This window comes from Pelobates fuscus, chromosome 3 (genome assembly GCF_036172605.1).
Source record: "Pelobates fuscus isolate aPelFus1 chromosome 3, aPelFus1.pri, whole genome shotgun sequence".
NCBI classification, from domain to species: Eukaryota; Metazoa; Chordata; class Amphibia; order Anura; family Pelobatidae; genus Pelobates; species Pelobates fuscus.
Genome location: NC_086319.1, coordinates 341676243 through 341704097, shown reverse-complemented (window position 1 = coordinate 341704097; position 27855 = coordinate 341676243). Strand labels below are relative to the sequence as shown.

At 48.3% G+C, this 27855-nt stretch overlaps 1 protein-coding gene across 3 annotated transcripts in view; it reads left to right on the top strand.

Moving 5' to 3' along the window:
- Positions 1-2319: 2319 nt before the first annotated feature.
- SLTM (SAFB like transcription modulator) overlaps positions 2320-27855 on the top strand; it is a 64390-nt gene continuing 38854 nt past the window's right edge. The window contains exons 1-3 of one of the 3 annotated variants that reach the window (XM_063449108.1): positions 2320-2552; positions 20806-20893; positions 21674-21735. In XM_063449108.1, the coding sequence (XP_063305178.1) occupies positions 2427-2552; positions 20806-20893; positions 21674-21735 (276 nt within the window). In that variant the 5' untranslated portion in view covers positions 2320-2426. Of the gene's footprint in view, positions 2553-13457; positions 13649-20805; positions 20894-21673; positions 21736-27855 lie in introns of those variants that run through there. The other 2 variants (XM_063449107.1, XM_063449109.1) reach the window with 2 other exon arrangements.

Genomic DNA, 27855 nt, shown 5'->3' with positions numbered 1-27855 from the left:
GGGAATCATGACATGTCACACATGTCATGTGTCCTTAAGGGGTTAAAAAACATATTAGCTACTGTTTCATCCTCAAGTTTGATCCTTAACTTTGCTCGACAGGATATTCACCGCTGGGGTGTTAAGTGCTCTACCGCACGTTTTCAATCCCTTACTACCTTCCATGGTAGATCTATAGCTCCTACTTAACAGTTATTTAGTTGAACAGTTAAACATTTAGACGGTAAACATATCTAGACACTTGCTTTCTCTCAGATTAACGTAAAACCAAGGTGGTTTGTGCATTGGTTATGAGTATAAACTTAAATATAAATATAAAGATATATAATACAATATTATATGCTAAACATAGTCTTTAAAGCTCTTGTACTTATGTGTGCAATGAAACCCTTAGTCGTTCCGTCCTCGATTTCTTGTAGTCTGCGGGTTATCGGATCATTTGCGCTGCTTTTTCCAGTCAGGCGATAGCCTTTGCGCCGTCTGATTTTTCTCCGGCTGCTGTGGTAACGATATTCCCCAGGTTCTTAGGGCCTTCCTGCCGTCTTCGGGTGAGGTGATGGGCGTTATTATTCCGTTCCTGTGGACTAGCAGGCGCACCGGGTGTCCCCATCTGTATGGCAGTCTTTGTTCTCTCAGGGCTTCTGTGACGTCCTTATATTCCCTGCGTTTCTGTAGCGTTAAGGCCGACAGGTCTGAGTAAATTTGGACAGACCTGTATTTTTCTGGTAAGTCTCTGCTTGATCTTGAGGCTTGCATAATGGCCTCCTTAATGTGGAAATAATGGAGCTTTGCCAGTACATCTCTTGGTGTTCCCGCCGGCAGGAATCGTGGTTTGGCCACTCTGTGAATTCTGTCAATTAGTAACATATCTGCAGGGAAGTCCGATACCATGGCGTGAAAGAGGCCTGTTAGGTATTCTCTTAATTTGGGCTGCTTCACGTCTTCTGGGATGCCTCTGAGTCGTATGTTTTGATGCCTCGATCGATCTTCTAGGTCCATTATTTTCATTTGGAGCTGGTTTTGTTGCTGTTCCAATCTTTGTACATGGTCCGCCATGTCGTTCAGCATACTCGCCCATTCTGTTTTCTATCCTTGCTGTGCGATCTCCCAGCTCATGTACTTCTCTTTTGATCTCTGCTATAGATTTGTTAAAGGGACACTCCAGGCACCCAGACCACTTCTGCTCATTGGAGTGGTCTGGGTGCCAAAGCCCACTACCCTTAACCCTGCAAGTGTAATTATTGCAGTTTTTCATAAACTGCAATAATTACATTGCAGGGTTAACTCCTCCTCTAGTGGCTGTCTACTAGACAGCCACTAGAGGTCACTTCCTAGTTTCTAGCACAGGTTTCCAGTGCTAGAGCGTCGCTGGACGTCCTCACGCTGTGTGAGGACCTCCAGCGTCGCTCAAAACCCCATAGGAAAGCATTGAAATTATTTTTTAATGCTTTCCTATGGGGAGACGTAATGCGCATGCGCGGCATTTCCGCGCATGCGCATTAGGTCTCCTCGGCTGGTGGGCGAGATCAGTCTCGCCCACCGGCCGACGCAATCAGAAGGAGGAGCGTCGCGGAGGCAGCGGCGAGGGACATCGCCGCTGCCCCAGGTAAGTCACTGAAGGGGTTTTCACCCCTTCAGTAACCGGGGATTAGTGGGTGGGAGGGAGAGGGACCCTCCAGTGCCAGAAAAACGGATCGTTTTTCTGGCACTGGAGTTTCCCTTTAATGTTAGCCAAGATTTTATTTGACATGTCGTCTAGGCATTTCTGCAATATCTCCTGCGTGACTGGTAGGTTCCCTGTCGGGTCTTTCTGTAGTGGGAGTGTGTCGTCTCCGTCGCCATCTTGGTCGCTTTCCTGGGAGGCTGCATGCTTCGTTTGAGGCTGCCTGGTTCCGAAGAACGTGTTTTTCTCTCCTTTATCCTGGAGTTTGGGTTTGTGCTTTGCTTGGGACATCTCGTATGTTGGTAATGAGGATGGGTATTCTTCTGGTTTGCTGTTAAAAAACGCCTTTACGGGCCGTGGAGGTCGGAGCACTAGCACCTTGCGACCGTCCTCGCCATGCGTCAGGCAACGCCCTATTTGTGGGCAATTTACAGTATTTTTTTCCATTACAGGTTTATGTTAACCCTGCAATGTTTCAGATTGCAGGGTTCAAATAACAGGGACACTGCACCCAGATCTCTTCATTGACATGGCATGGTCTGGGTGACTGTACTGTCCCTTTAAATAATCATTTCCTAACAGCAGGGGGCAGCATCGGGCAGAGCCTGTGTGTGTTATGAGGGCGGAGCTGCGGTAAGCCCCGCCCCCGTGCGCGCTTACGTCTCGTACGTAACAGGAAGGCCGTAGCGGTTGGTTTTTGCTGAGTGTTGGCCTCGCCGTGCTGGGAGTGTGAGCTGCGCGTGTTACCGGCCACAACCGCAAAATGGCGTCCGTGACAGAGAGGAAGCGACTGAGCGAGCTGCGCGTTATCGACCTGCGGTCCGAGCTGAAACGGAGAGACCTGGACAGCACGGGGGTGAAGAACATCCTCATGCAGCGGCTGAAACAGGTGAGACCCGGGGCTGTCCTTGCGTCACCGGCTGGGGGGGGGGTCGATATATAACGGGGGGATCGGTATGGCTGCAGATACCACATACATCGCACCGGGAGACCGGGGTATCCCCTCACACTGACTGCGGACACTCTCCCTTTAATAGCACACCAACATGGCGGCGGGGCAGACTCCCAGCTGCAAGTTTAGGGGTTTATTCCTCCAAGAGGAACAAGGGAAGGAAAACAAGGCTCGGAATAGGGCATAGGGTCCCGGTATAGGGCAAGCTGGGACATTAAACGCGCCCGGTATAGGGCAAGCTAGGGCTTTAAACGTGCCCTGGTATAGGGCAAGCTGGGACATTAAACGCGCCCGGTATAGGGCAAGCTAGGGCTTTAAACGTGCCCCGGTATAGGTCAAGCTGGGGCATTAAACGCGCCCCGGTATAGGGCAGGCTGGGGCATCTTAAACGCGCCCCGGTATAGGGCAGGCTGGGGCTTCTTAAACGCGCCCCGGTATAGGGCAGGCTGGGGCTTCTTAAACGCGCCCCGGTATAGGGCAGGCTGGGGCTTCTTAAACGCGCCCCGGTATAGGGCAGGCTGGGGCTTCTTAAACGCGCCCCGGTATAGGGCAGGCTGGGGCTTCTTAAACGCGCCCCGGTATAGGGCAGGCTGGGGCTTCTTAAACGCGCCCCGGTATAGGGCAGGCTGGGGCTTCTTAAACGCGCCCCGGTATAGGGCAGGCTGGGGCTTCTTAAACGCGCCCCGGTATAGGGCAGGCTGGGGCTTCTTTTTTTTTTTTTTAATTCTTTATTTTATTTGTGCTAGAGGTAACAGATTGGCAGTGCCACAACAGCATCTGCAAGCGTTTTCATTGCATCTCACAGTATGGCATGTAAACAGCACATTTTTTATAATATAACATAAAGGTCGTAGGCTTTAAAACATTCGCATTTAGTATTAGACACGTCAAGTCTAATGATAAGGTTAGGTCATGCAATAACTAGGTTAGTAGTAACAATAACGTAGGTGAAGGCACTATATGTGAGATTATGCTACTATAGAGATAATACAAATATTAATAGTTAACTTGTGCCATAAGTGTAGCTGTCAACATGGGAACTCGCATGTTTAAATGTCGCTAAACAAGTCACCTATACATACAAATGGTCACCTACAAATAACATATGGGTATATCAGAAAAAACGGTTGGATAGCAGGCTAGTTAAACATTATGTTCATTTCAAATTGACAATCTAACTTAGTAAAACAGGCTAGGTTTAAAAAGTTAGTTAAGTTAGGTTGATTTGGGCTATCTACACGTTATATATACTTGGCAGCAAGCTACAGGCTATGCGTTGGGGGGATAATCCCCAGTGAGTCATAATGCTTAGTCCTCTGCGGGTTTTTCCACCCCAGGTTTAATCCCTCTCCAGCCAGATGGGAGTCCGTTGCTGGGTACTATGAAGCTCACCCATGAGGTAAAGTGGAGTGCAGTGGCAGTCTAGTTGCAAAAGCATAAATGCAGTCTTGGTGAGTGTGGGCAAGGCAAGTCGCAGAGTACCTGTCCCTTTATTGTGTCTCGGGCAGGTGCTGGATCCCTTCTGCCATGCTGTACCTTTGTGTTTGCGGGCTGTCGCAGCATTTTCACGGTGCTTTAACATGGTTGGCGCGCTGGTCTCCGTCGCTGGGTCTTTGTCTCTCGAGGACACTTTTAGTAGGTGCACGTGTGTGTGCGGCTGCTGGTGTCGTCCTCCGTAGCTGGCTTGTACCACTACCCGAAAACACTCAGCGTGGTCTCTGCTTTTCCGCCGCCGTGTAGCTTGACTCGAGCTGGGTCTGCACAGGTACTTGCCGGTTCCATCTTAGCCCTTGGCAGCTTGCCACCAGTGTGGGGTGTGAGCCTCCGCCTATTTGCTTAGTTGAGTGCATCCGCTTACGATCTCCGCCATCTTGTTTGCGGCCTTCGGGTTTTGGATCGCTATCACAGCACGTAGTGTCGGTGTTGTAGCATGCTGGCGGGCCCAGGGTGGGGACCGGGATCACCCCCCCGGTCCAGGGGGGGGGGGGGAGGCAAGACGCCGGCCGGAGACCCGGGAGAGCGGCCGTCTCTGCCCGGCTCAAGCTCCAGCAAGCTTCGGGCCTCGTCGGGTTACTTTGGGCGCCAAAAAGAGGTATCTCCGTGTGCCCCCTCAGTTGGGGGTCCCGGTGGGCACCAGTATGGACCTGTGGTTGCCTTTGGCTCCTAGTTGGCTCCGATTCTTCAGGCCCTGAAGCGGGAGCTCAGACAGAGCACGTCTGATCCCGCCGGCGGTCAGGCCCCGCCCCCCAGGCTGGGGCTTCTTAAACGCGCCCCGGTATAGGGCAGGCTGGGGCTTCTTAAACGCGCCCCGGTATAGGGCAGGCTGGGGCTTCTTAAACGCGCCCCGGTATAGGGCAAAGTGTATGGGACTGCAGGAGATTAATTTATAATTAAAGGACCAACATAGACACCCTATGTTGGTCTGCAGGGCTAATCCAGCCTCAAGTGGCTGTCTCCTTGACAGCCCTTAGAGGCCGCTTTCGCGGTTTACACTGAGTAAATTGCACTTATTTGACACTGGACGTCCTCATGGAGTCCAGTGTCAAAAAAGATCCCCATAGGGAAGCATTAAGTATTGCTTTCCTACGGGCGGGTTAGAATGCGCGCCTCTGGCCGCGCATGCGCATTCGGCTTCACTCAGGAGCTGACGTCTATAGAGGAGAGGTCACCAGCGCTGGATTAAGATAAGCAGGTATAAATGGTTAACCATTTATTTGCTGCGGAACGGGGCCCTAGTTACCTAACCGGGTAGTTAATAACCGCTTGATTAGTACAGTGTTAGTACAGTGTTAGGCAAGCAGTCAGGCTAGTGTTGATGGGCTTTTTGTCTGCAGCCTTAAGTCGAGATATTTAAGCGTCACTCCTCAGCTAGTCTACCTTGCACCACCGAGCATTTAAAAAAGAATAAGCAATTAAGGCATGTAACCTCTATGAGGGAATGCTACACTGATTCAGGTGAACATGTCAGCTAGGCAGTGAGTCATATGTTTCATGTCGGGTTGGTCTGGTTACCACTGGCATATAATTATTAGTCACATATTGATGAACCACTTGGGGAGACCTGTCTCGTTGTAAGCTGTGTCCTGCTGCTCGGTTTGGCAATACACGGAATGTCCCTGTGCCCTGTTCGTGCCGCGGGCCGTGTATCTCACCCTCGTTTAACCGACCCCTCTTGTTGGCCATGCTGGTGTTATTGCCGTGTGGCATCCGCAGTCTATTTCAGAGCTCTTTGGTCGGTCGCGTCCCGGGAGGTTGTTGCGTTGGGGCTGCACCCGCTCAGATCCTCCAGCCCGGGGTGTTGCGGGAAGCACTTCCCTGTGTCCTCGGGTCCCTATGCCATACGTGGTGGGACCATGGGCCCTTCCGGAGCCTCGCTCTCCCGAAGCCCCTTTGGGTGTGAGGACAGTGGGTTTGATTTTGTTCCGGTATGCCTCCCTGCCCAGAGGGAGATTTGTTGTTCCGAGCGGGGAAGTGGAATCGCTGTCGGTTATGCGGGGTTGGGTGGTTTCGTTGGCCTTGTGTGCATCGCAATTGTTTTGCAGCGGCCATTTTGTGCCTTCCTCATGGCTGTGGTGGTGAGGGGGTGCCATGTTTAATTTCTGCGTGTGGTTGCAGGAGCCTTTCTAGCTTGAGCCAGAATGCTGCGAAGATTTCGTCCAGCCGTGCTTTGTAGTCAGCTTTGTCGGTAAGGCTTGTGTTCATTGTCTCCGTGCTCTCCCCGGGTTGCTTAAGTGCTGTCAAAGCAGCAGACCCAGGGGCACATCAAGACCGCTGGGTTTCAAGCTGTGTTGCGGGGGTAATTGCTCCCAGCGAGGACCGGGATGACCCCCGCCGGTCCAGAGGGGGGGTAGCAGGGCTGTGTTTCTCGCTTGTGAGCGGATCCTGTGCCAGGAGATCGGCCGCCTCCCCCAGGCTTCAGGCTCCACGTGGCCGGTTTAGATGGTTTCAGTGCGTATCGGTGCCAGACGGGTATCTGTCTGTTCCTCTTGTGGTCCTGCATCACTCTCTGGGCATCGTGTGCTGTTGGCATTATTAGTTTTGATGGGATTCGCGTTTATGTGCCAGCTGGTGCAGGAGCTCTCAGAGCACAACCGGCCATCTTGGCTGTCAGGCCCTGCCCCCATCATACTAGTTTATTAGTTTCCTTTAAATACCACCGATAATGATTTTTTACAGACTTGTGAGTTGATTATATAATGTAAATTAATGTACATAGTTTTTTTTTTTTTTTTTTACAGCTTTTCAAATTTGTGTTTATAGTTTTACTACTGCTGCTTAAAAGTGACTGCATATTTTTTGTTTTCCGCTATCTGAAAGTACTTTGTATCTTATAAATGCTCAAATGCAGACTAATCTGTGGGTATTTTGCTAACTCTGTTATTAAAATTGAAGGTCTTCATAACTGTAATTGAAATAATTTGCAAGTGTTGAGTACATGAGTTTTTATTTTAAGATTAACTTAAAAGGTTGATCCTGTCTTCTGTTAATGTAAAACATTAGTGGAGTTCTGCATAGACTAGAAGTTGCAAGCTTCATCAACAATTTTTTAAATGCTAACGCACAAGTGAGTGAGTGCTTTCAAGTAACTAATAAATAAGTTGACAGAATACTTGGCCCACCTCTCAACAATGACAATCAAAAAGAATCAATATGTAATAAAGACTGGTATCAGCAACTTATCGGTAGTGTTATCAAATGAATAGTAAATATAGAGTCTCATCTGTACTCTCATCTGAGTTAAATTCTGTGAGCACCAAAATAAATTGTAGATCTCTCCTAAATTCATTTGGATTAGCAGAGTCCCAAAATCTCACAACAGTTATTGTCGTTTTTTTTTTTTTTTTTTAATTCTTTATTTTTGACAGTGTAGTAATTAGGACATCGTTTAGCAATGATATGGGTAAACATAGGTACATCGGTAATTGACATAAGACAATGTTAGTATGAAAATGCAAAGCATACTGCACTGTTATTTTTGTTTAAAGTAGCGTAACAACATATATGAACATAGCTCTCAGATATTGCAGCCTGCGTGTCCCAACTAAATATGGTACTGATGTTTACGTCAGTTATCTGAGTTGGAAGTGGGTCAGTGAGGTACGTGAATGGGACACAAAAGCAGAAAAAACCAAAAATGAGAACTGTAATTAAACATATCGGGTAGTCCTATCTGTCATTCAAAATATGCAGCCCAGGCAGGTTAGGCTTAACCCAGAGCGGGCATAAGGTTCGGGGTCACTAGTGGCTAGCTGATTCCTAAGATGTTGTGCTAGGACATACGCCCAGAACTTACGTAGGTAATTAGTTGACCGGGTGCTTAATATATATATATTTTCATTCTCCAACTCAACTGGTTACAAGCAAGAAAATTAAACTTAAGAGAATAGCAAGCATAAAGAAAACGATAATAATAATACCACATAAAAACAGACGTTATAAGTATGCATAGGGAGGTCTCTAGTTTAGTGGGGACTTTGCTGGTCAGTGATCTTCGTGGAATCAGCCGATTCCCACGTCTGGGAAGCAGAGGCCTCGGGAGTGGGGTTTAGTAGGGCAGCAGGTGTCTAGCAGTTATAGTGAATAAATCTTACAGTGGTAGGTAGTATCGTGATGCTTCCCTGCTGTTGCCAGTGTAGGCTGGTCAGTCGCCTATCTCGTACATCGAACACACAGCGTAGTTGGATTGAGCTATATCGTGTGGGAGGTTAGGAAGGATCAGCGTGAAAACCCTCTTGCTGTTGTGTGGAGTCTGTTATGGGTTCCCCAGGGATAGTTGTTGTGTCAGACATGTTGATGGTTGCAAGGGTATGTGGGGAGGGCCGTTCTTTACTTGGCTTACACTAGATTGTCGTGTGTGTCAGGTCCCCTAATGGCCAGTACCCCGTTGTTGCAAGGTAGGCTTGCGTCTAGATGTGTGTGGAGGTGGACATGTTGGGTGATCTAGTATGTGTGTGTGGTAGCGTCTGTAGTTGTGTCCCCTGGCAGCTCCTCGAATGTTGAGTGTCCCTGCCTGGTCGGTTGCGTGAAGAGTGTGTGTGTGTGTGTGAGAGTGGGGTATGTCTTGTCTCTGCTGGTAGGTTTTTAGGGGGTGGTAAAGCCGCTATATAGCCTTTCACTCGGGACTAATTCTATCTATGGATCTCGTGTGGATGGGAGGGGCCAAGGCCCTGCTTTGTCACAAGGGGGGGGGGGGGGAGACCATCTGGCAAGTCCAGCATTGGGCTGTCTTTCATTCAGCTTCTGAGGATTGTACAGTCCTAGGTATGGTGCGAGAATTAGTTATGCTCCGACGTGGTCTGGTGAGGGGGTCTTTCCTGGGTGAGTGGGTCCTGTGGGATGCCCAGAGTCCGCAGAAGGTCCGATGCGTCCTGGATATCGTGGATCAGGTGAGAGTTCTGGGGTTCTGCCATCTGTAGCTGATACCATTTTGTTGGAGCAGAGAGGTGAGTGGTCGTAGCGACCTGCGCCATGCCAGGGTGCCGTTTGACAGATCAGCAAAGGTCAGTCCCCTATTTTTGAACTGTAGCAGGGTTTTGCCCCTGAGGGCCGTGAGGATCGTTGTTTTTTCACTTCCATTTCGGAATGTGATTATGGTGTCTCTCGTGGCTGAAGGCGGCGCCCTGGGTGGTTTAGGGATCCGAAATTGGTCTGCAGGGATGATGGCTTCGGATTGTCCTTGAGGTAATACAGCCCCCAGTATGGTTGTATGATGTGCGGCAGTTCGGACTCCAGTATCTCATCTGGGAGCCCTCTGACTTTTAAGTTTTACCTTCTCCTGGCGTCCTCTTGGGCCGCGAAGCGGCGTTCATATAGCTGATTCTGCACTTGTAAGTCCTGCACCGCCTTCTGTAAGGACGATAGGTTCTGCTGGTGGCTTTGTGAGGATGCCTCCAGTGTGCTGATGCAGCCTGTCAGGCCCTGCATTTCTCCCCTGAGGGCCTTGACGTCCGTCAAAATATTGTTTTGGAGTTCCGCTAGTAGGGCTTTCAGAACCCCTGTGGTTACCAATTCTGCGTCGGTTCCATTCTTCTGGGACCTTCTGTGGTATGGCTGGGGCTGTTAGGTAATCGTCTTCGGTGTCTCCAGAGAGATCATCCGAAAAATCAGAACAGCCGCTGTGGAGGGCCGCCATATTGGGCTCTGTCGGGCTTAGTGCTTGCCTCCACATATCGCCGATCGTCAGCCCGGAGGTAGGTTTGTCTGGCCCCAGTTTATTTTTCTTTCCCATTTTGTTTTGGGGGGTCTTTGCAGTCGTTTTTGGAGGGTCAGTGGTTATTTTTCACAGGTTTATTTAGATTTTCGTTGTGTGCTGTCTGGAGCTCTCGTTTCCTGCGACCGCTTTCCTCGGCAGTTCGGCCTGCCACAAGTTACTGTCTTAACTACACATGCACCTGTAAGGAAACACAGAACTGAATAAACCAAAAGATAAAAAATATTGGGTGCCAGGAAAACTAATTCATGAAGCCTAACCATCAGTTAGACCTCCAGAGGTGTCTCAGAGATATATATAACATAGGGTATAAATGCCCTATCTCTCTCTATCCACACGACATGGATAAGTGCAATCTGGAAATATGTCTATCCTTTTCTATACCATACCTTTAATATATTACTGTGCATATTACACCCTATATGATACCTACGTATTCTATTTCCAGATTGCACTTATCCACATCATGTGAATTAAGTGCGTATTATATATAGAACTGAATAAACAACTCTACATGACCCTATAATGACAAGAAATCTGAGCCAATTTTATGGAAACCAGTGCAACATCTGATCCAGTAGGCTCTGGTGCAAACTCTGTTCATAATGGTCTTTCCCATAATCCATGATTATAGCCATGATTATGCCCCATATTCAAACTGCAAAATATTCAAGGCTTGTCTCATGGAATGTAGGATGAAGCAAATATGCCTCCTGTGTGCACCGACCCCCCCTATCTGTTACTATGTGTAAATATTCTCATTTATGAGAGTTTCTCGGCTTTATAGAGTGCAACGTAGATTTGTACTTCCTAATTCCTTAAAAATTAAAGGGTTAATAAAAACAAGACATGAGACTCCTCAAGAGTTCCAAACCATGGAGGAAAAATATTGTAGTATAAAATTCACCACCAGTAAAAGCATTCTGACAGAGGAATGATTTACCTTTTAATTTTTTTTTTCTGTATGTAACAAAGTACTTTTTGAGTGAGACTCTGCTTATTTTACTTGGCATTTATTTCTGTATCTGTCGATCCTCCATACTTGCAGTCATTCACAAATGCACGCCTATTAATCTAAATATCTCAACATCCAGCATCCTCAGCCGATCTAAAAAGCCCCTTAACCCCTTAAGGACACATGACATATGTGACATGTCATGATTCCCTTTTATTCCAGAAGTTTGGTCCTTAAGGGGGTTAACTAGAGATTCATATATTCTTGTCTGCTCATAAATACAGTGGCACATTTGAGTGTTGGAATGCTCTTCAAGCAGACTTCACTCGTCTGGTTTTAGGTCAAAATGGTGTGATCGATAGGTCAGAAAGGTTTGTAGTTACAAGCCACCTTTGCTCGGTCTCCTAATAAAGTAGCATGTACTGATCACTCTTGTATTGCATCTTGAGCAAGTGTGTGCTCAGATTCCATTTGTTTGTTCTGTTAGCTTGCTTTTTGTTTTGAGGGTGGGGGGTGTGTTATACAGGGTGTAGAGAGGGTGGGGGTGTGTTATACAGGGTGTAGAGAGGGTGGGGGGGTGTTATACAGGGTGTAGAGAGGGTGGGGGGGTGTTATACAGGGTGTAGAGAGGGTGGGGGGTGTTATACAGGGTGTAGAGAGGGTGGGGGGGTGTTATACAGGGTGTAGAGAGGGTGGGGGGGTGTTATACAGGGTGTAGAGAGGGTGGGGGGGTGTTATACAGGGTGTAGAGAGGGTGGGGGGGTGTTATACAGGGTGTAGAGAGGGTGGGGGGGTGTTATACAGGGTGTAGAGAGGGTGGGGGGGTGTTATACAGGGTGTAGAGAGGGTGGGGGGGTGTTATACAGGGTGTAGAGAGGGTGGGGGGGTGTTATACAGGGTGTAGAGAGGGTGGGGGGGTGTTATACAGGGTGTAGAGAGGGTGGGGGGGTGTTATACAGGGTGTAGAGAGGGTGGGGGGGTGTTATACAGGGTGTAGAGAGGGTGGGGGGGTGTTATACAGGGTGTAGAGAGGGTGGGGGGGTGTTATACAGGGTGTAGAGAGGGTGGGGGGGTGTTATACAGGGTGTAGAGAGGGTGGGGGGGTGTTATACAGGGTGTAGAGAGGGTGGGGGGGTGTTATACAGGGTGTAGAGAGGGTGGGGGGTGTTATACAGGGTGTAGAGAGGGTGGGGGGGTGTTATACAGGGTGTAGAGAGGGTGGGGGGGTGTTATACAGGGTGTAGAGAGGGTGGGGGGGTGTTATACAGGGTGTAGAGAGGGTGGGGGGGTGTTATACAGGGTGTAGAGAGGGTGGGGGGGTGTTATACAGGGTGTAGAGAGGGTGGGGGGGTGTTATACAGGGTGTAGAGAGGGTGGGGGGGTGTTATACAGGGTGTAGAGAGGGTGGGGGGGTGTTATACAGGGTGTAGAGAGGGTGGGGGGGTGTTATACAGGGTGTAGAGAGGGTGGGGGGGTGTTATACAGGGTGTAGAGAGGGTGGGGGGGTGTTATACAGGGTGTAGAGAGGGTGGGGGGGTGTTATACAGGGTGTAGAGAGGGTGGGGGGTGTTATACAGGGTGTAGAGAGGGTGGGGGGGTGTTATACAGGGTGTAGAGAGGGTGGGGGGGTGTTATACAGGGTGTAGAGAGGGTGGGGGGGTGTTATACAGGGTGTAGAGAGGGTGGGGGGGTGTTATACAGGGTGTAGAGAGGGTGGGGGGGTGTTATACAGGGTGTAGAGAGGGTGGGGGGGTGTTATACAGGGTGTAGAGAGGGTGGGGGGGTGTTATACAGGGTGTAGAGAGGGTGGGGGGGTGTTATACAGGGTGTAGAGAGGGTGGGGGGGTGTTATACAGGGTGTAGAGAGGGTGGGGGGGTGTTATACAGGGTGTAGAGAGGGTGGGGGGGTGTTATACAGGGTGTAGAGAGGGTGGGGGGGTGTTATACAGGGTGTAGAGAGGGTGGGGGGGTGTTATACAGGGTGTAGAGAGGGTGGGGGGGTGTTATACAGGGTGTAGAGAGGGTGGGGGGGTGTTATACAGGGTGTAGAGAGGGTGGGGGGGTGTTATACAGGGTGTAGAGAGGGTGGGGGGGTGTTATACAGGGTGTAGAGAGGGTTGGGGGGGTGTTATACAGGGTGTAGAGAGGGTGGGGGGGTGTTATACAGGGTGTAGAGAGGGGGGGGGTGTTATACAGGGTGTAGAGGGTGGGGGGGTGTTATACAGGGTGTAGAGGGTGGGGGGGTGTTATACAGGGTGTAGAGGGTGGGGGGGTGTTATACAGGGTGTAGAGAGGGTGGGGGGGTGTTATACAGGGTGTAGAGAGGGTGGGGGGGTGTTATACAGGGTGTAGAGAGGGTGGGGGGGTGTTATACAGGGTGTAGAGAGGGTGGGGGGGGTGTTATACAGGGTGTAGAGGGGGTTATACAGGGGGTGGTGTTACAGACTATATAATAGCAGGGTTTTAATGTTTATAGAGTTGGATGACTCTTGTTCACAGAATATACACTAATAGTGGTTACATAAAGTGTCGGCTTTCTACAGGTTATATAACGTGTAATCCAGCGACAGCGCGTAATGCGGAGTCTGTATGGTGTTATAGGAGCAGTGTGTAGTAGTAGTAGTTGTAGCCCCGCCCCCGGCACTGCCCACGTGTTTATAATCCGGGTCTCTGTGAGATCCAGGCTCGGTCACGTGACCAGACGGCATCTCGTTGTTCGAAGCTCCTAACATGGCGTCTGCGGCCAGCGGGCAAACCGAGAGAAAGAGACTGAGCGAGCTGCGGGTCATAGACCTCAAATCCGAGCTCAAACTGCGCGACCTGGACAGCACCGGGGTGAAAACCGTGCTCATGCAGAGACTGAAACAGGTAGGGCGTCGGTCTAACTCCCCCCACAAATCCCGCCCTCACTGTGAAATGGCGGCAGGAGGCCCGGGGAGAGGGAGTGTCACTGAGCCGTCTAATACAGCATCACACCGACACTGAGCCGTCTAATACAGCATCACACTGCCCCCCCCAGCGGCCCAGCCTTCTAATACAGCATCACTCTGCCCCCCCATCCTTCTAATACAGCATCACACCGAGACTGAGCCTTCTAATACAGCATCACACTGCCCCCCTCCCGAGCCTTCTAATACAGCATCACACTGCCCCCCTCCCGAGCCTTCTAATACAGCATCACACTGCCCCCCTCCCGAGCCTTCTAATACAGCATCACACTGCCCCCCTCCCGAGCCTTCTAATACAGCATCACACTGCCCCCCTCCCGAGCCTTCTAATACAGCATCACACTGCCCCCCTCCCGAGCCTTCTAATACAGCATCACACTGCCCCCCCGAGCATTCTAATACAGCATCACACTGCCGCCGCCCCCCCCCCGAGCCTTCTAATACAGCATCACACTGCCGCCCCCCCCCGAGCCTTCTAATACAGCATCACACTGCCCCCCCCAGCCTTCTAATACAGCATCACACTGTCCCCCCCGAGCCTTCTCATACAGCATCACACTGTCCCCCCCGAGCCTTCTCATACAGCATCACACTGTCCCCCCCGAGCCTTCTCATACAGCATCACACTGCCCCCCGAGCCTTCTAATACAGCATCACACTGCCCCCCGAGCCTTCTAATACAGCATCACACTGCCCCCCGAGCCTTCTAATACAGCATCACACTGCCCCCCGAGCCTTCTAATACGGCATCACACTGCCCCCCGAGCCTTCTAATACGGCATCACACTGCCCCCCGAGCCTTCTAATACGGCATCACACTGCCCCCCGAGCCTTCTAATACGGCATCACACTGCCCCCCGAGCCTTCTAATACGGCATCACACTGCCCCCCGAGCCTTCTAATACGGCATCACACTGCCCCCCGAGCCTTCTAATACGGCATCACACTGCCCCCCGAGCCTTCTAATACGGCATCACACTGCCCCCCGAGCCTTCTAATACGGCATCACACTGCCCCCCAAGCCATCTAATACAGCATCACACTGCCCCCCCCGAGCCTTCTAATACAGAATCACACCGACACTGAGCCTTCTAATACAGCATCACTCTGCCCCCCCATCCTTCTAATACAGCATCACACCGAGACTGAGCCTTCTAATACAGCATCACACTGAGCCTTCTAATACAGCATCACACTGAGCCTTCTAATACAGCATCACACTGAGCCTTCTAATACAGCATCACACTGAGCCTTCTAATACAGCATCACACTGAGCCTTCTAATACAGCATCACACTGAGCCTTCTAATACAGCATCACACTGCCCCCCCAGCCTTCTAATACAGCATCACACTGCCCCCCCCCAGCCTTCTAATACAGCATCACACTGCCCCCCGAGCCTTCTAATACAGCATCACACTGCCCCAGAGCCTTCTAATACAGCATCACACTGCCCCCGAGCCTTCTAATACAGCGTCACACTGCCCCCCCGAGCCGTCTGATACAGCGTCACACTGCCCCCCCGAGCCGTCTGATACAGCGTCACACTGCCCCCCCCGAGCCGTCTGATACAGCGTCACACTGCCCCCCGAGCCGTCTGATACAGCGTCACACTGCCCCCCGAGCCGTCTGATACAGCGTCACACTGCCCCCCGAGCCGTCTGATACAGCGTCACACTGCCCCCCGAGCCGTCTGATACAGCGTCACACTGCCCCCCGAGCCGTCTGATACAGCGTCACACTGCCCCCCGAGCCGTCTGATACAGCGTCACACTGCCCCCCGAGCCGTCTGATACAGCGTCACACTGCCCCCCGAGCCGTCTGATACAGCGTCACACTGCCCCCCGAGCCGTCTGATACAGCGTCACACTGCCCCCCGAGCCGTCTGATACAGCGTCACACTGCCCCCCCGAGCCGTCTGATACAGCGTCACACTGCCCCCCCCGAGCCGTCTGATACAGCGTCACACTGCCCCCCCCGAGCCGTCTGATACAGCGTCACACTGCCCCCCCCGAGCCGTCTGATACAGCGTCACACTGCCCCCCCGAGCCGTCTGATACAGCGTCACACTGCCCCCCCGAGCCGTCTGATACAGCGTCACACTGCCCCCCCGAGCCGTCTGATACAGCGTCACACTGCCCCCCCCGAGCCGTCTGATACAGCGTCACACTGCCCCCCCCGAGCCGTCTGATACAGCGTCACACTGCCCCCCCCGAGCCGTCTGATACAGCGTCACACTGCCCCCCCCGAGCCGTCTGATACAGCGTCACACTGCCCCCCCGAGCCGTCTGATACAGCGTCACACTGCCCCCCCCGAGCCGTCTGATACAGCGTCACACTGCCCCCCCCGAGCCGTCTGATACGGCGTCACACTGCCCCCCCCGAGCCGTCTGATACGGCGTCACACTGCCCCCCCCGAGCCGTCTGATACGGCGTCACACTGCCCCCCCCGAGCCGTCTGATACGGCGTCACACTGCCCCCCCGAGCCGTCTGATACGGCGTCACACTGCCCCCCCCGAGCCGTCTGATACGGCGTCACACTGCCCCCCCCGAGCCGTCTGATACGGCGTCACACTGCCCCCCCCGAGCCGTCTGATACGGCGTCACACTGCCCCCCCCGAGCCGTCTGATACGGCGTCACACTGCCCCCCCCGAGCCGTCTGATACGGCGTCACACTGCCCCCCCCGAGCCGTCTGATACGGCGTCACACTGCCCCCCCCGAGCCGTCTGATACGGCGTCACACTGCCCCCCCCGAGCCGTCTGATACGGCGTCACACTGCCCCCCCCGAGCCGTCTGATACGGCGTCACACTGCCCCCCCCGAGCCGTCTGATACGGCGTCACACTGCCCCCCCCCGAGCCGTCTGATACGGCGTCACACTGCCCCCCCCCGAGCCGTCTGATACGGCGTCACACTGCCCCCCCCGAGCCGTCTGATACGGCGTCACACTGCCCCCCCCCGAGCCGTCTGATACGGCGTCACACTGCCCCCCCCGAGCCGTCTGATACGGCGTCACACTGCCCCCCCCGAGCCGTCTGATACGGCGTCACACTGCCCCCCCGAGCCGTCTGATACGGCGTCACACTGCCCCCCCCCGAGCCGTCTGATACGGCGTCACACTGCCCCCCCCGAGCCGTCTGATACGGCGTCACACTGCCCCCCCGAGCCGTCTGATACGGCGTCACACTGCCCCCCCGAGCCGTCTGATACGGCGTCACACTGCCCCCCCCGAGCCGTCTGTTTCGGCGTCACACTGCCCCCCCCCGAGCCGTCTGATACGGCGTCACACTGCCCCCCCCCCCCCGAGCCGTCTGATACAGCGTCACACTGCCCCCCCGAGCCGTCTGATACGGCGTCACACTGCCCCCCCCCCCGAGCCGTCTGATACGGCGTCACACTGCCCCCCCCCCGAGCCGTCTGATACGGCGTCACACTGCCCCCCCCCCCGAGCCGTCTGATACGGCGTCACACTGCCCCCCCCCCCGAGCCGTCTGATACGGCGTCACACTGCCCCCCCCCGAGCCGTCTGATACGGCGTCACACTGCCCCCCCCCCCCCCCGAGCCGTCTGATACGGCGTCACACTGCCCCCCCCCCCGAGCCGTCTGATACGGCGTCACACTGCCCCCCCCCCGAGCCGTCTGATACGGCGTCACACTGCCCCCCCCCGAGCCGTCTGATACGGCGTCACACTGCCCCCCCCCCCAGCCGTCTGATACGGCGTCACACTGCCCCCCCCCCCCCAGCCGTCTGATACGGCGTCACACTGCCCCCCCCCTGCCGTCTGATACGGCGTCACACTGCCCCCCCCCCCCCCCAGCCGTCTGATACGGCGTCACACTGCCCCCCCCCCAGCCGTCTGATACGGCGTCACACTGCCCCCCTCCCCCCCAGCCGTCTGATACGGCGTCACACTGCCCCCCTCCCCCCCAGCCGTCTGATACGGCGTCACACTGCCCCCCTCCCCCCGAGCCGTCTGATACGGCGTCACACTGCCCCCCTCCCCCCGAGCCGTCTGATACGGCGTCACACTGCCCCCCTCCCCCCCCCGAGCCGTCTGATACAGCGTCACACGAATTGTCAAATGCTCACCGATCCTACCTATTCACTGACCAACTCACCTTGTGCCCATTGCAGCATGTCACTTCCTGTTTCTCAGCCAAATGTCGAGTGATATTCTCGATCCTAAAGTCCTCTTGTATACACAAAGGCTGCCAAATCCGCCATATTATATGTGGGCAAACAGAACGTAAAACACCAGCAGGAAAGAAAGAGAAAAATGTAAATGCATAAACACATTGTCTCTAAGAAAAACCTTTGTAAAGAAACTGTTATGTGGGATAATTTACTAATGAAAAGTACGGTGAGCGTTAGTTAAAACAAAGCAACTATTTTACACAGCTTCTATAATTAGAATACAAAATATACTTACCGACGGTAAATAGTAAAAGTAATTAAAATGAATGTAATCTAGCCAAAATTAATGAATTGCATTGTTTTTCAGGTAGTGCCGACGATGTATAACTTATAAATATACCTAATAGTCTACAATATGTATGTATAAATGTAAACTTGTTACAAAAATATAGAAAATAGATATAAGAAATGCATAAGTATATCAAGTTTTCTTATTATAATATACTCCTGAATCTGTACCAAACATACGGATAAATCGATGTCAAAATTTATACACAAAACGGCACAGCTCAAAATCAATATTAAGATCGGAAGATTGCCCGGTATTAATGTTACAAATTTCTCATCTGTCATACCAACTTATTGTGCTGTGTTGCCCCCCTCTCCAATTCCCTGATGCTTTTTGAATGCCTAAGCATTGTGGAAAATGTCAAAGTGATGGACACACTGCACCCCTCATTAGATTTTATTCCACACGTTCCTTTATTCTAATGTGGAACGTCCTACAAAGGCTAGTCCACAAGGGCATGTTAACAAATAGATAACCTTTAGTGAAATAACAAGTCGATATTTTATCTGTAATTTATTGGGATTCCTAAAAGTAGTGATGTGCGCTTTATAAAAAAAAAAATCCCTAGTATTTTTTACATGCTAAACATGTTCTGCAGCTGAAGAAACCTTTACTTTTCTTTAAAAGTGTGTAAAAGATTTGGTGCCCCTTTAACCCCTTAAGGACCAAACTTCTGGAATAAAAGGGAATCATGACATGTCACACATGTCGTGTCCTTAAGGGGTTAAAAACTTCTGGTTTATCAAAGGTTTTAATATTGGCCAGTGCTTATTTAAAATTTTCTAAACTTGCATATAATAGGTATATTATCCATACTCCCTTTTTTCTTTATAATTTAACAAATCTTTTCTCTGCATATTTAGGACTTTGTTCTATCTTAGTCATTATTTGCTTTTTCATATTATTCCATTTTATTTTTTCATTTCGATGCATGGTCAATAAATGCCTCCTGATCTGTACAGTTCACAACACCTAAGCAATTGTGATATAAGTATACCTTTCATCCAAGGATAAAAATGACAACTCTATGTAACTATTGACATCTACAGTTTTTAAAAATATGTACTAGTTTTAGTTATAAAATTTAAATTATTTAAATATAAAAAGGTGACACGTTGTCTACTAAAATTGACCATGAGGGATATACCCCAATCATTGGAGTTTAAAACACTTTACATTTTCCTCTATGCCTCTCTGTGTGACGGAGATGGGTGACCAGGTTATCCACTCAGTCTAGTCCCGTATAGACTTGTTGCCTCTCATGTAAGCTCATTGAGCAGGGCTTTCAATACCTCTGTTCCTGTGCATCCAACTTGTCTGGTTACAAATACGTACCTGTTAGTCCACCCATTGTATAGTGCTACGGAATTTGTTTGTGTTTTATAAATAGCCATAAATAAATTGGCAAAACTTGTCCCCATTGACATCCAACATATCCGGAGGACATAATATGAACTGAGACAGGTATGCATGACGACCACTTGTTAACCTATTTGCATCTTTGAGAAAGTATGAAATGAAAATTGGGTAGAGTTTCATCTCCTGTAATCTTTTAGTGGAGCTGCTTGTATAAAGTGTGTGTGTGTGTGTGTGTGTGTGTGTGTGTGTGTGTGTGTGTGTGTGTGTGTGTGTGTTCATAATAATTGTAATGTGGCTTTGTAGTCAATGTAGACTGTTGGCATAATTATGTACTCATGGTTGTATGAAAAGCATAACAAAAGGTATGGAAAAACAAGGAAGGGTTTAAGAGAACATTTATAAGATTTAATTCAAGCAGAACCATCTCTGTATTAAACAGTGTTCAAAGGGGCCCTCTAACCACTACATACAAAGGCTCTTCTTTAGGTCTTTATTTTTTAATTTTTTTTTCTTCACCAGATTTTACTGGTGTGACGTGCACAGAGGTAATTATAAAACAGTTACCTCCTTAGCATGTTTTAGTGGGTGATGTAACTGCTCTATAGGGAAACTGGATTTCAGATCAAAATGACTCTTGCAAGCCGTTTCTAGATATTCCCTAAAGAAAACACCATGTTTTCATTAAGGGTTGTCTACTAAACAGATTATCTCTTAAATAAACTTTTTGTGCAGTGAAGTGTTTCTTAAGCAGTTACATTTCAGTTGATAAACTAATTTACCCAGAATAAGTCAGAATAATCAAAGAAAAGGGCAGATGTAGAGCATAACAAAATGGTAGCACTGCATAATCACAACAGCTCACTGTAATGGTACCATGAGTGCCCAGTTTCCTCCACAAATAGTAAAACTGTTTTACAGCATTTAGACTTCTTACCTGTGGTATACCAGGTATAACTCCTTTTCTCCACTAAGCAAGCTGTAGTAGTAAGAGTGCCAATATATTGGCTTGTGTTGGTTTTGCTAGGAAATGGCACATAATGGAAAATCTGGTGTATGTATTGATATTGTCCAGCACCAAATAAACCGTCCACAAGCTTGTTAATACCACTCATCACTATCTTTTATTGAAATATAATATTGAAGGTTTTTTTTTTTATTTGCAAATGATGCTTAATGCTGTTATGTAACTTCAAAGTGATAAATGTGTAAATCTTTGGTTTGTTCTTTATAGGCAATTGAGGAAGAAGGAGGTGATCCTGAGAATATTGAAATCACTGTCAATGCTGATACACCTTCAAAGAAACTATCGAAAAGTAAAGGTTGGTATTGTTTAATAGCCACTTTTTCTATTTTCTAATTTTATGATTGTCTTAATGTTTAATCAAGTTGGCACATGGTTAAGAATGATGTAGTGGTCATGCTGCCAAAAGTATCTGGTTCTGTCCCTCAGGTAAGTAGTCACTGTTTTGAACATTGTGAAACTTATAGGTCCCAGGGATGTCTGTTTTCGGACCCATTTCTAATACAGCTAAACTGAAATGTAAATTAAGTCCCTATTTGAATTTAATTCATTGGCTGAGGGCGTGGGCCAATGAATTGATGTGACTAATGTGAAAATAGTGACATATGCTTTAGTGATGATGCTGGACCACTTAAATATGGGATGCCATCTGAGGATTCCTGACGCATAATTGCAGTGCCAACAAAATCTTGCAGGGGATCCCATTTTCCTTTTACAAATTTTCATTGCGGTTTTTACAATTGTTACATTATCTTGATCCAACTTGCACTGCATGCACATGCAGGAATGGTGGTATTATAATTCGCACAGTGCTGACAGATCTTTAACCCCTTAAGGACCATACTTCTGGAATAAAAGGAAATCATGACGTGTCACACATGTCACGTGTCATGTGTCCTTAAGGGGTTAATGGAACTATTGCTGGTTGTGTTCTTTCTGTAAAAGATCAGTTGCTGAACTACAAGGGGGAGGAAGGAATTGTATCATCACATTTAAACCTATTAGAAAAAGGCTTTGTTAACTTTCTTTCTAATTTTTTTTTTTTTTTTCCCTGCTCTACCCCCACACCTGTCTTCAGGTAAAAAACAAGATGCGGATGAGTCTGGTTGTGAAGCTTCTGTGGAGGAAGATTATGTAAAGGTAAAGAAAATGTACAGCTTTGCAATGGAATTTTTAAACTTGGTTGGGAAAGTAGTAACTTTATAGAAAGAGTACTAGATGCATTAAATATTGCCAAAGTATTTGGTATTCTCAATATCAAAATGCACATCACAATTCTTGAATGAAAATCTGAATAAGTTCTGTTTTTATTTTTTTTTATGAGCAGATTGTGAGGTTTATCCACAAAGAAGTGTGATTTAAACAGGTGTTTTGTTTTTTTCCCCTTCAGCTCTTAAGCACATAATTGGTTTTAACATTTGCCCAATATAAATCTGCTTAATTAACTAAAACGTCTTTGTCATTATGTTGCATAATTTGAAAAATTACTTTTCCAATTTGGGAAGCCGTGTATGTCAACATAAGAGCAACTTGTAATATGTATGAAGTCAGGTCCTACAATGCAAATTGCATGTGAGCTTTGCTGTTCAGAATTGCATGAAGCACAGTGGCATGGTCTCACGTGTGTATAGCGCCAACAGATTCCGTAGCACTTTACAATATTATGAGATGGGTGATGTAACCTATAAATAGGACAATTACAAGAAAACTTACAGGAACAATAGGTTGCAGAAGACCCTGCTCAAACGAGCTTACAGTCTATAGTGTGTGTATGATATGTGTGTGTGTATATGTATATTAAAGAATTCACGAGAATATTTCAGAATAAAGGGCTGCATGCAAAATATGGCATAATGTTGCAGGTTGTATACAGAGTAATACCTCATTATTTTTTTTTTTTTTTGTAAGTACTAAGAACTTGCAATATGAAGGAGGTATAGAACATGACAGAGTAAAGAATGTATTTAAATAGTCTGCAGTACATATGCACCCACTGCTAACTAACTGTACCTCATTTAAACATAAAGGTAAAATGTAAAAGAAATGCTTGCAGCAAAAGTTGAACTATATAAACCACATGGAGACCGCAAGGCACTACGTTATAGAAATGCCACATAAAGATCTGTAGAGGGGCCAGCATGCCTCGGACAGTGAAGACTCAACCTGTCTCACATGTTTTGAAAGACTGTTGGGGGTATTGTAGGGGAAATTATGCCACGTAGAGTGGGTTGCAGACACTGAGTGTTGTGAATGGATTGCTCAAGCTATGGGGGTTTAGAGGAATGTTTATATTGGAGGGGGTAAATGGGCTATTGACAATTTGGATGGAACTATGATGGTGATATGTTGAGCTTAAGGAAATATGAGAACTGGGATAAATGAAACTTAATTCTCCAGATCCATATATACACAATAGGTGATGATGCCTCCTAAGCAGAGTTTCACTGACAGGACAGCAGGCGAGTACTGTATTCTTCTCCCCTCCCCACCCCCATTCTCTTTGGACTGGTGCGGGTTATCCCGGTCCCCACCAGCCCACATACTGGCACCTGGTTAACGGAGTCTTGAGGACCCACAGAACATGACCTGCATCCTGATGGCAGTTGACAAGCAGCCCACTATCATGGTGGCGTTCAACTTGATATGTGCCCTCTTTTGGTGTATGTCGGAGAAAAGGCAGAAATCAGATGCATGCAATCTCAACCAGACATGCTTCACAGCAACATCTTCCTGACACAGGGTTTGGGCCTGCTCCAGCAGTGTGTGACACACAAGCTACTGACCTCCGGAGAGCATATAGGGAAGCTAATCCCCCGCACCACCTTCACCCTACTGAAGCCTACACCTGGGTGTCAAGGCTTGGAAGGTACTGTGCCCATGCTCAGCTATTACTCCAGTTACTGGTTGATGTTGACCCTTGGTCTATGCCCTTTTTTTTTTTTTTCTTTTTTTTTTTTTATTGTATTTATTTTTTTGTGGGGAGCTTTTTGGCTCTGTGGTCCTTCAGAAGACTATCTTTACGACTGGGAATAGGCTGATATCCTGCTTGGCCGTGTGGTAGTTTCCGCTTTCCTCATTGTCTTGCAGTTGTGACACACCAGCCTGACCCACCACTGAAAGTGCCTTCATACTCATTTTAAATTTTATTTATTTATTTTTTGGCTGTAGTTCATGATTTGCTTGTATTATCCATGTTTATGCTTTTTTGCCTGCCGACAATGGTTAATTTGATTTTAGATTACCTTGGGTAGTACACTCTGGGACCTTATGGTGCTAGATAAGTTTATAATGGGCTACTTCGTGGATACCTGCGCTTTGATTTAGCACTGGTGCCTTACTGCTATCATTATGTGAGTCGTTATCTCTCTAACAGACTCTGATAACCCAACATGTGTTCTGTTTTATACATCTGTCACTAACTTGTCATGGCTCCCAAGTCTTAACAGACAATTAGTATAACGTAGACCGTGTCTAATATCTTGGCAGCAGCAATGTAATTCTCAATGATGATTGGCAAGGGCTGTGTTTGACTTGTGCTGGCTCTACCCCTGATCTGCCTCCTTGACAGTCTCAGCCAATCCTATGGTGAATCATTGTTTAGCTCAGACCACCACTTCTGATGTCAGAGGTCAGATGCAGTCCAGAGGCTCTATAGCGTTCCTTTTAAATTATGCTTTTGTAAGGTGCCGGTGTGTAGTGAATCTTCAATGGACCAGATTCAAAGGATCAGAGTTCATATTAGATTTGGACCATGAGCTGAGACAAAATGTACAAATGTATAAAACAAATTTATATAAATTACATCCAGGATATACTTATTAACTTGCATAGCCATTCAAAATACCAAATGTAATCATGCACATCACCAAGTTGTGAAATACATTTTAGTCCTTTTTAGACTCTCAGGGACAGTGAATTAATCGAAAATAGAATATCGTTGCACATGTGCGGCCTTTAAAAACCCCACTAATTGCCACTATTGACTTGTCATATCCTGATTACTTTGATTCATTATGGACTATCATTTTGTCCCATTGGAATCCTACACTAATTAGGGATTATTCTAGCCTCGGTGAGGGAATAATCAAAATTTTATTAAAGACAGGAGGCGAATATTTGCTTTACCTTCTTTACTGAAACCTCCAGCAGCAAAGAAACAGTTAACAGAACTTTTCAAAACAACCAATCAGAACAAAGCAACAGTAGTATAAAACCCCTTAGCATGCTCTTCCACTTCCTCTTTCTTTGATGAGGTCGAGCAGGAGAGCAAGGAAACCAACGAATCCACCTTGTAGCAGACACATCCAGAGAAATAATAGTCAAGCCCAGAGAGAAAATAGATTACACTGCAAGAAAAAGGAAAACATTGTGTAAGTAAACTGTCAAGGCAAGATGTCATATCCACACAATATCACTTGCACATCATAATACCTGATGAATAAACAAAGTCTACAGATCTAATGAAGACCTAGTATGTACCTTAACTAAAAGGCATTGATGAAACATAATTACAACACAAACATGATGAATAAAAATGCACACAGACAATCATCACTGAATAATAGAAATAACCTTTATTATGTAAAACAATGCATTAACAAAACATAACAATATCCCCAATTAATTATAAGACCCAGATCCAGGGAGGGAATGTAAGAAAAGGGGGGGAAATATTCGCCTTCTGTCTTTAATAAAATTTAGATTATTCCCTCACCGAGGCTAGAATAATCCCTAATTTTATGGCAGGACAGGAGGCTTCATATTTGCAATTTTAACGCCCAAATAGTAGAACCAGAAGCAATATGACAGAGGACTGAAATAAAAGGAGAGTGGAAAAACCCATTGTGACGAAGTGCCCTTCGCAACTTGGGCCTGGAGAGGACTGCTTGCCCGCCTGCTGCCTTTGGACAATGGCCCTGGGAGATTGGGCCCTTTTACAAAACGTATTCGGCCCTAACAGTGTGCATGTCACTCATTCTGGCCCTTTAAACACAGTGGGGCCCTTCGGTACTTGCCTTGTGTGAGCAGTGATACCCCCAGATAGCTATGCCATGGAGCCTATTCATATAATGAAAGACTATGGGAAAGACTTTGGCTCCATGGCAATTAAACTGTATTTGTGTGGTCTGCGTGCCATTCACCTAATAATGTGCACGCAGACCTGAGCTATCTGGGGATATGTTACATGTCTGTGTTTAATGTATAAAAAATAACTTTATATATTTTAAAACATAATTCTGTATTTAGGTCCCCACATGTGTAATGGAGTTTTGTCTTTGACCTGGGAGATAATTGGATTACTTCTCCAATTATCTCCAGGGAGGGCAGAAGGGAGGAAGCCATGATGCATTATGGGGATGTTTTACTTTTACTGTTTGAGCCAGATTTTGCCATGCTGCCAGCCAGGGCCCAAAAGATACTTTTACTAACTTTTGAACCCCATGTCTGATTCATGCCAATTTTTTATATGTTGTTCCCCTGAATGGATTGATTGTGGATATGTATTTTTATGTGAATGTGATGTATGGTTTTAGAGTTATGAAAGTTGGGTAAAAAGTATGTTTTAACTGTATGTATAATGGGATTATGTGTCACACTAAGGGGAGGGGATGTGTGGGTTGCACCCGTGATACTATTGGTTATTGTATGCCTCCCCCTGGGTGTGGCCTGTATGTGTACACTTGTAATAAAAACCAGGCTGGGTGTGCCAGCACTTGAGACCACTGCTTGACCCTCAACACGGAGCCTTGTCGCGTTCTTGGGGGGATTCACTGTATGCTGCTGGAGATTGATTGCTAGGAGTGTAAGCTGTCTGCTTTTCCTGTTCGTCTGCTAGCAGCTATTCGTGAGGTTCCAGTTTGGAGTGCTATTTTGTATCCAGTTCTGGAGTTTGGTGTTCTGCAGTAGCTGTGCCTGTCTCTCAGAAAGGGGCATATCGCCTAAACGGATTTTAACCCGTTGTCTGCTGAAACGGTCCGTTACACCCATTCCCTAAACCAAACAGCGGTGTAGAGAAAATGCAGAAGGGACCCAATGGCTTCCAAAGTTGCTGAGGTGACAGCACCCCGAACCAATAGTGTCCCAGAGGAACTCTCAAGGTCAGCCAATGAGAGGACCCACCAAGTCCAACGGGCGAGCGAAGATGCAGAAACAGTTCAAAACGTCCGTACGCAGAAATCAACAGCTGTCCATGAGTAGACTGATGAAAGAACCAGAACCTGGATCTACATGGTCGTGTACAACCTGTCAACAGAGCCGTGGCCTATCCGGAGAATAGGGGTACAACACAGAGGACGGATAGAAATGAAATATGTACGGAGCAGAAACCGATGTACTGAACGGCAAGAAGGAAGAAGACACTACGTCGATACCATGACGTCAGAACGCTATGAAATACAAGATGTACTGGGGAAAACCGTAAGCGGAAAAACTGGTGCAAGTCCTTGTCATCAGGTCATTCCTCAAGGAAATACAGAGCACACGATACCACTAGACTTGAGGAATAGCGAGAGATAGGGTTCCTGTAAGGTATACTCCTCTTGGCAGACTGCAGACCAAGAGATCCTTACCAATGCCAGAATCTTGAGAAACGCACACGAGTCGTCCTCTAGCTGACATAGGACGTGAATGACCCCATACGATCCTACCCTGAGAGGGCAACTCGGACAGCCATAGGGACCTAAACATCTCTCCAGACACCAGTCATGGCAGGCTACCCCTGTGGATCCCACACAGGACATGAAGAGACAGGGAGTCGAAAATCGCTTTCCCATGGCAAACTCCACTCCTCCGAAGTGGTATGGTCAGGCAAAACGACACTCCCAGGAATTCGGTCTGAAGCAAAGCCCGAAGTATCCTGGAGGTAAACTGGATGCGTACGCCCCGAAGGAGACCAAGCTTGGAAAACGCGTCCCTCGCCTTGCTGAGGGTCAGGCAGCCAGCTGGAGAACCGCTCCGTATGGCAGTTCGCACCAAATTTAATCATGCCAGTACTCGAGACCCCGGAGGGTGAGGCAACCAATCATTGGGGTCTCTCCATGGTCGGGTGAAGCCGTCCGCCACATGAGTGTCTGTCTCGTCCCGCAGACATTGTCACAAACGACGAATATTTGTCCAGACGCAATAGATGGCGATCCTACGTGAGATCCGACTGCAGTCCAGGCCGAAGTTGGTTGGGGTCCGAAACTCCTAGGTAGGCCAGGTCCCCTTATGTCGGAGTCATCAATTAAGTTTTAGATGACCTTCGTCCGACGGTCACAT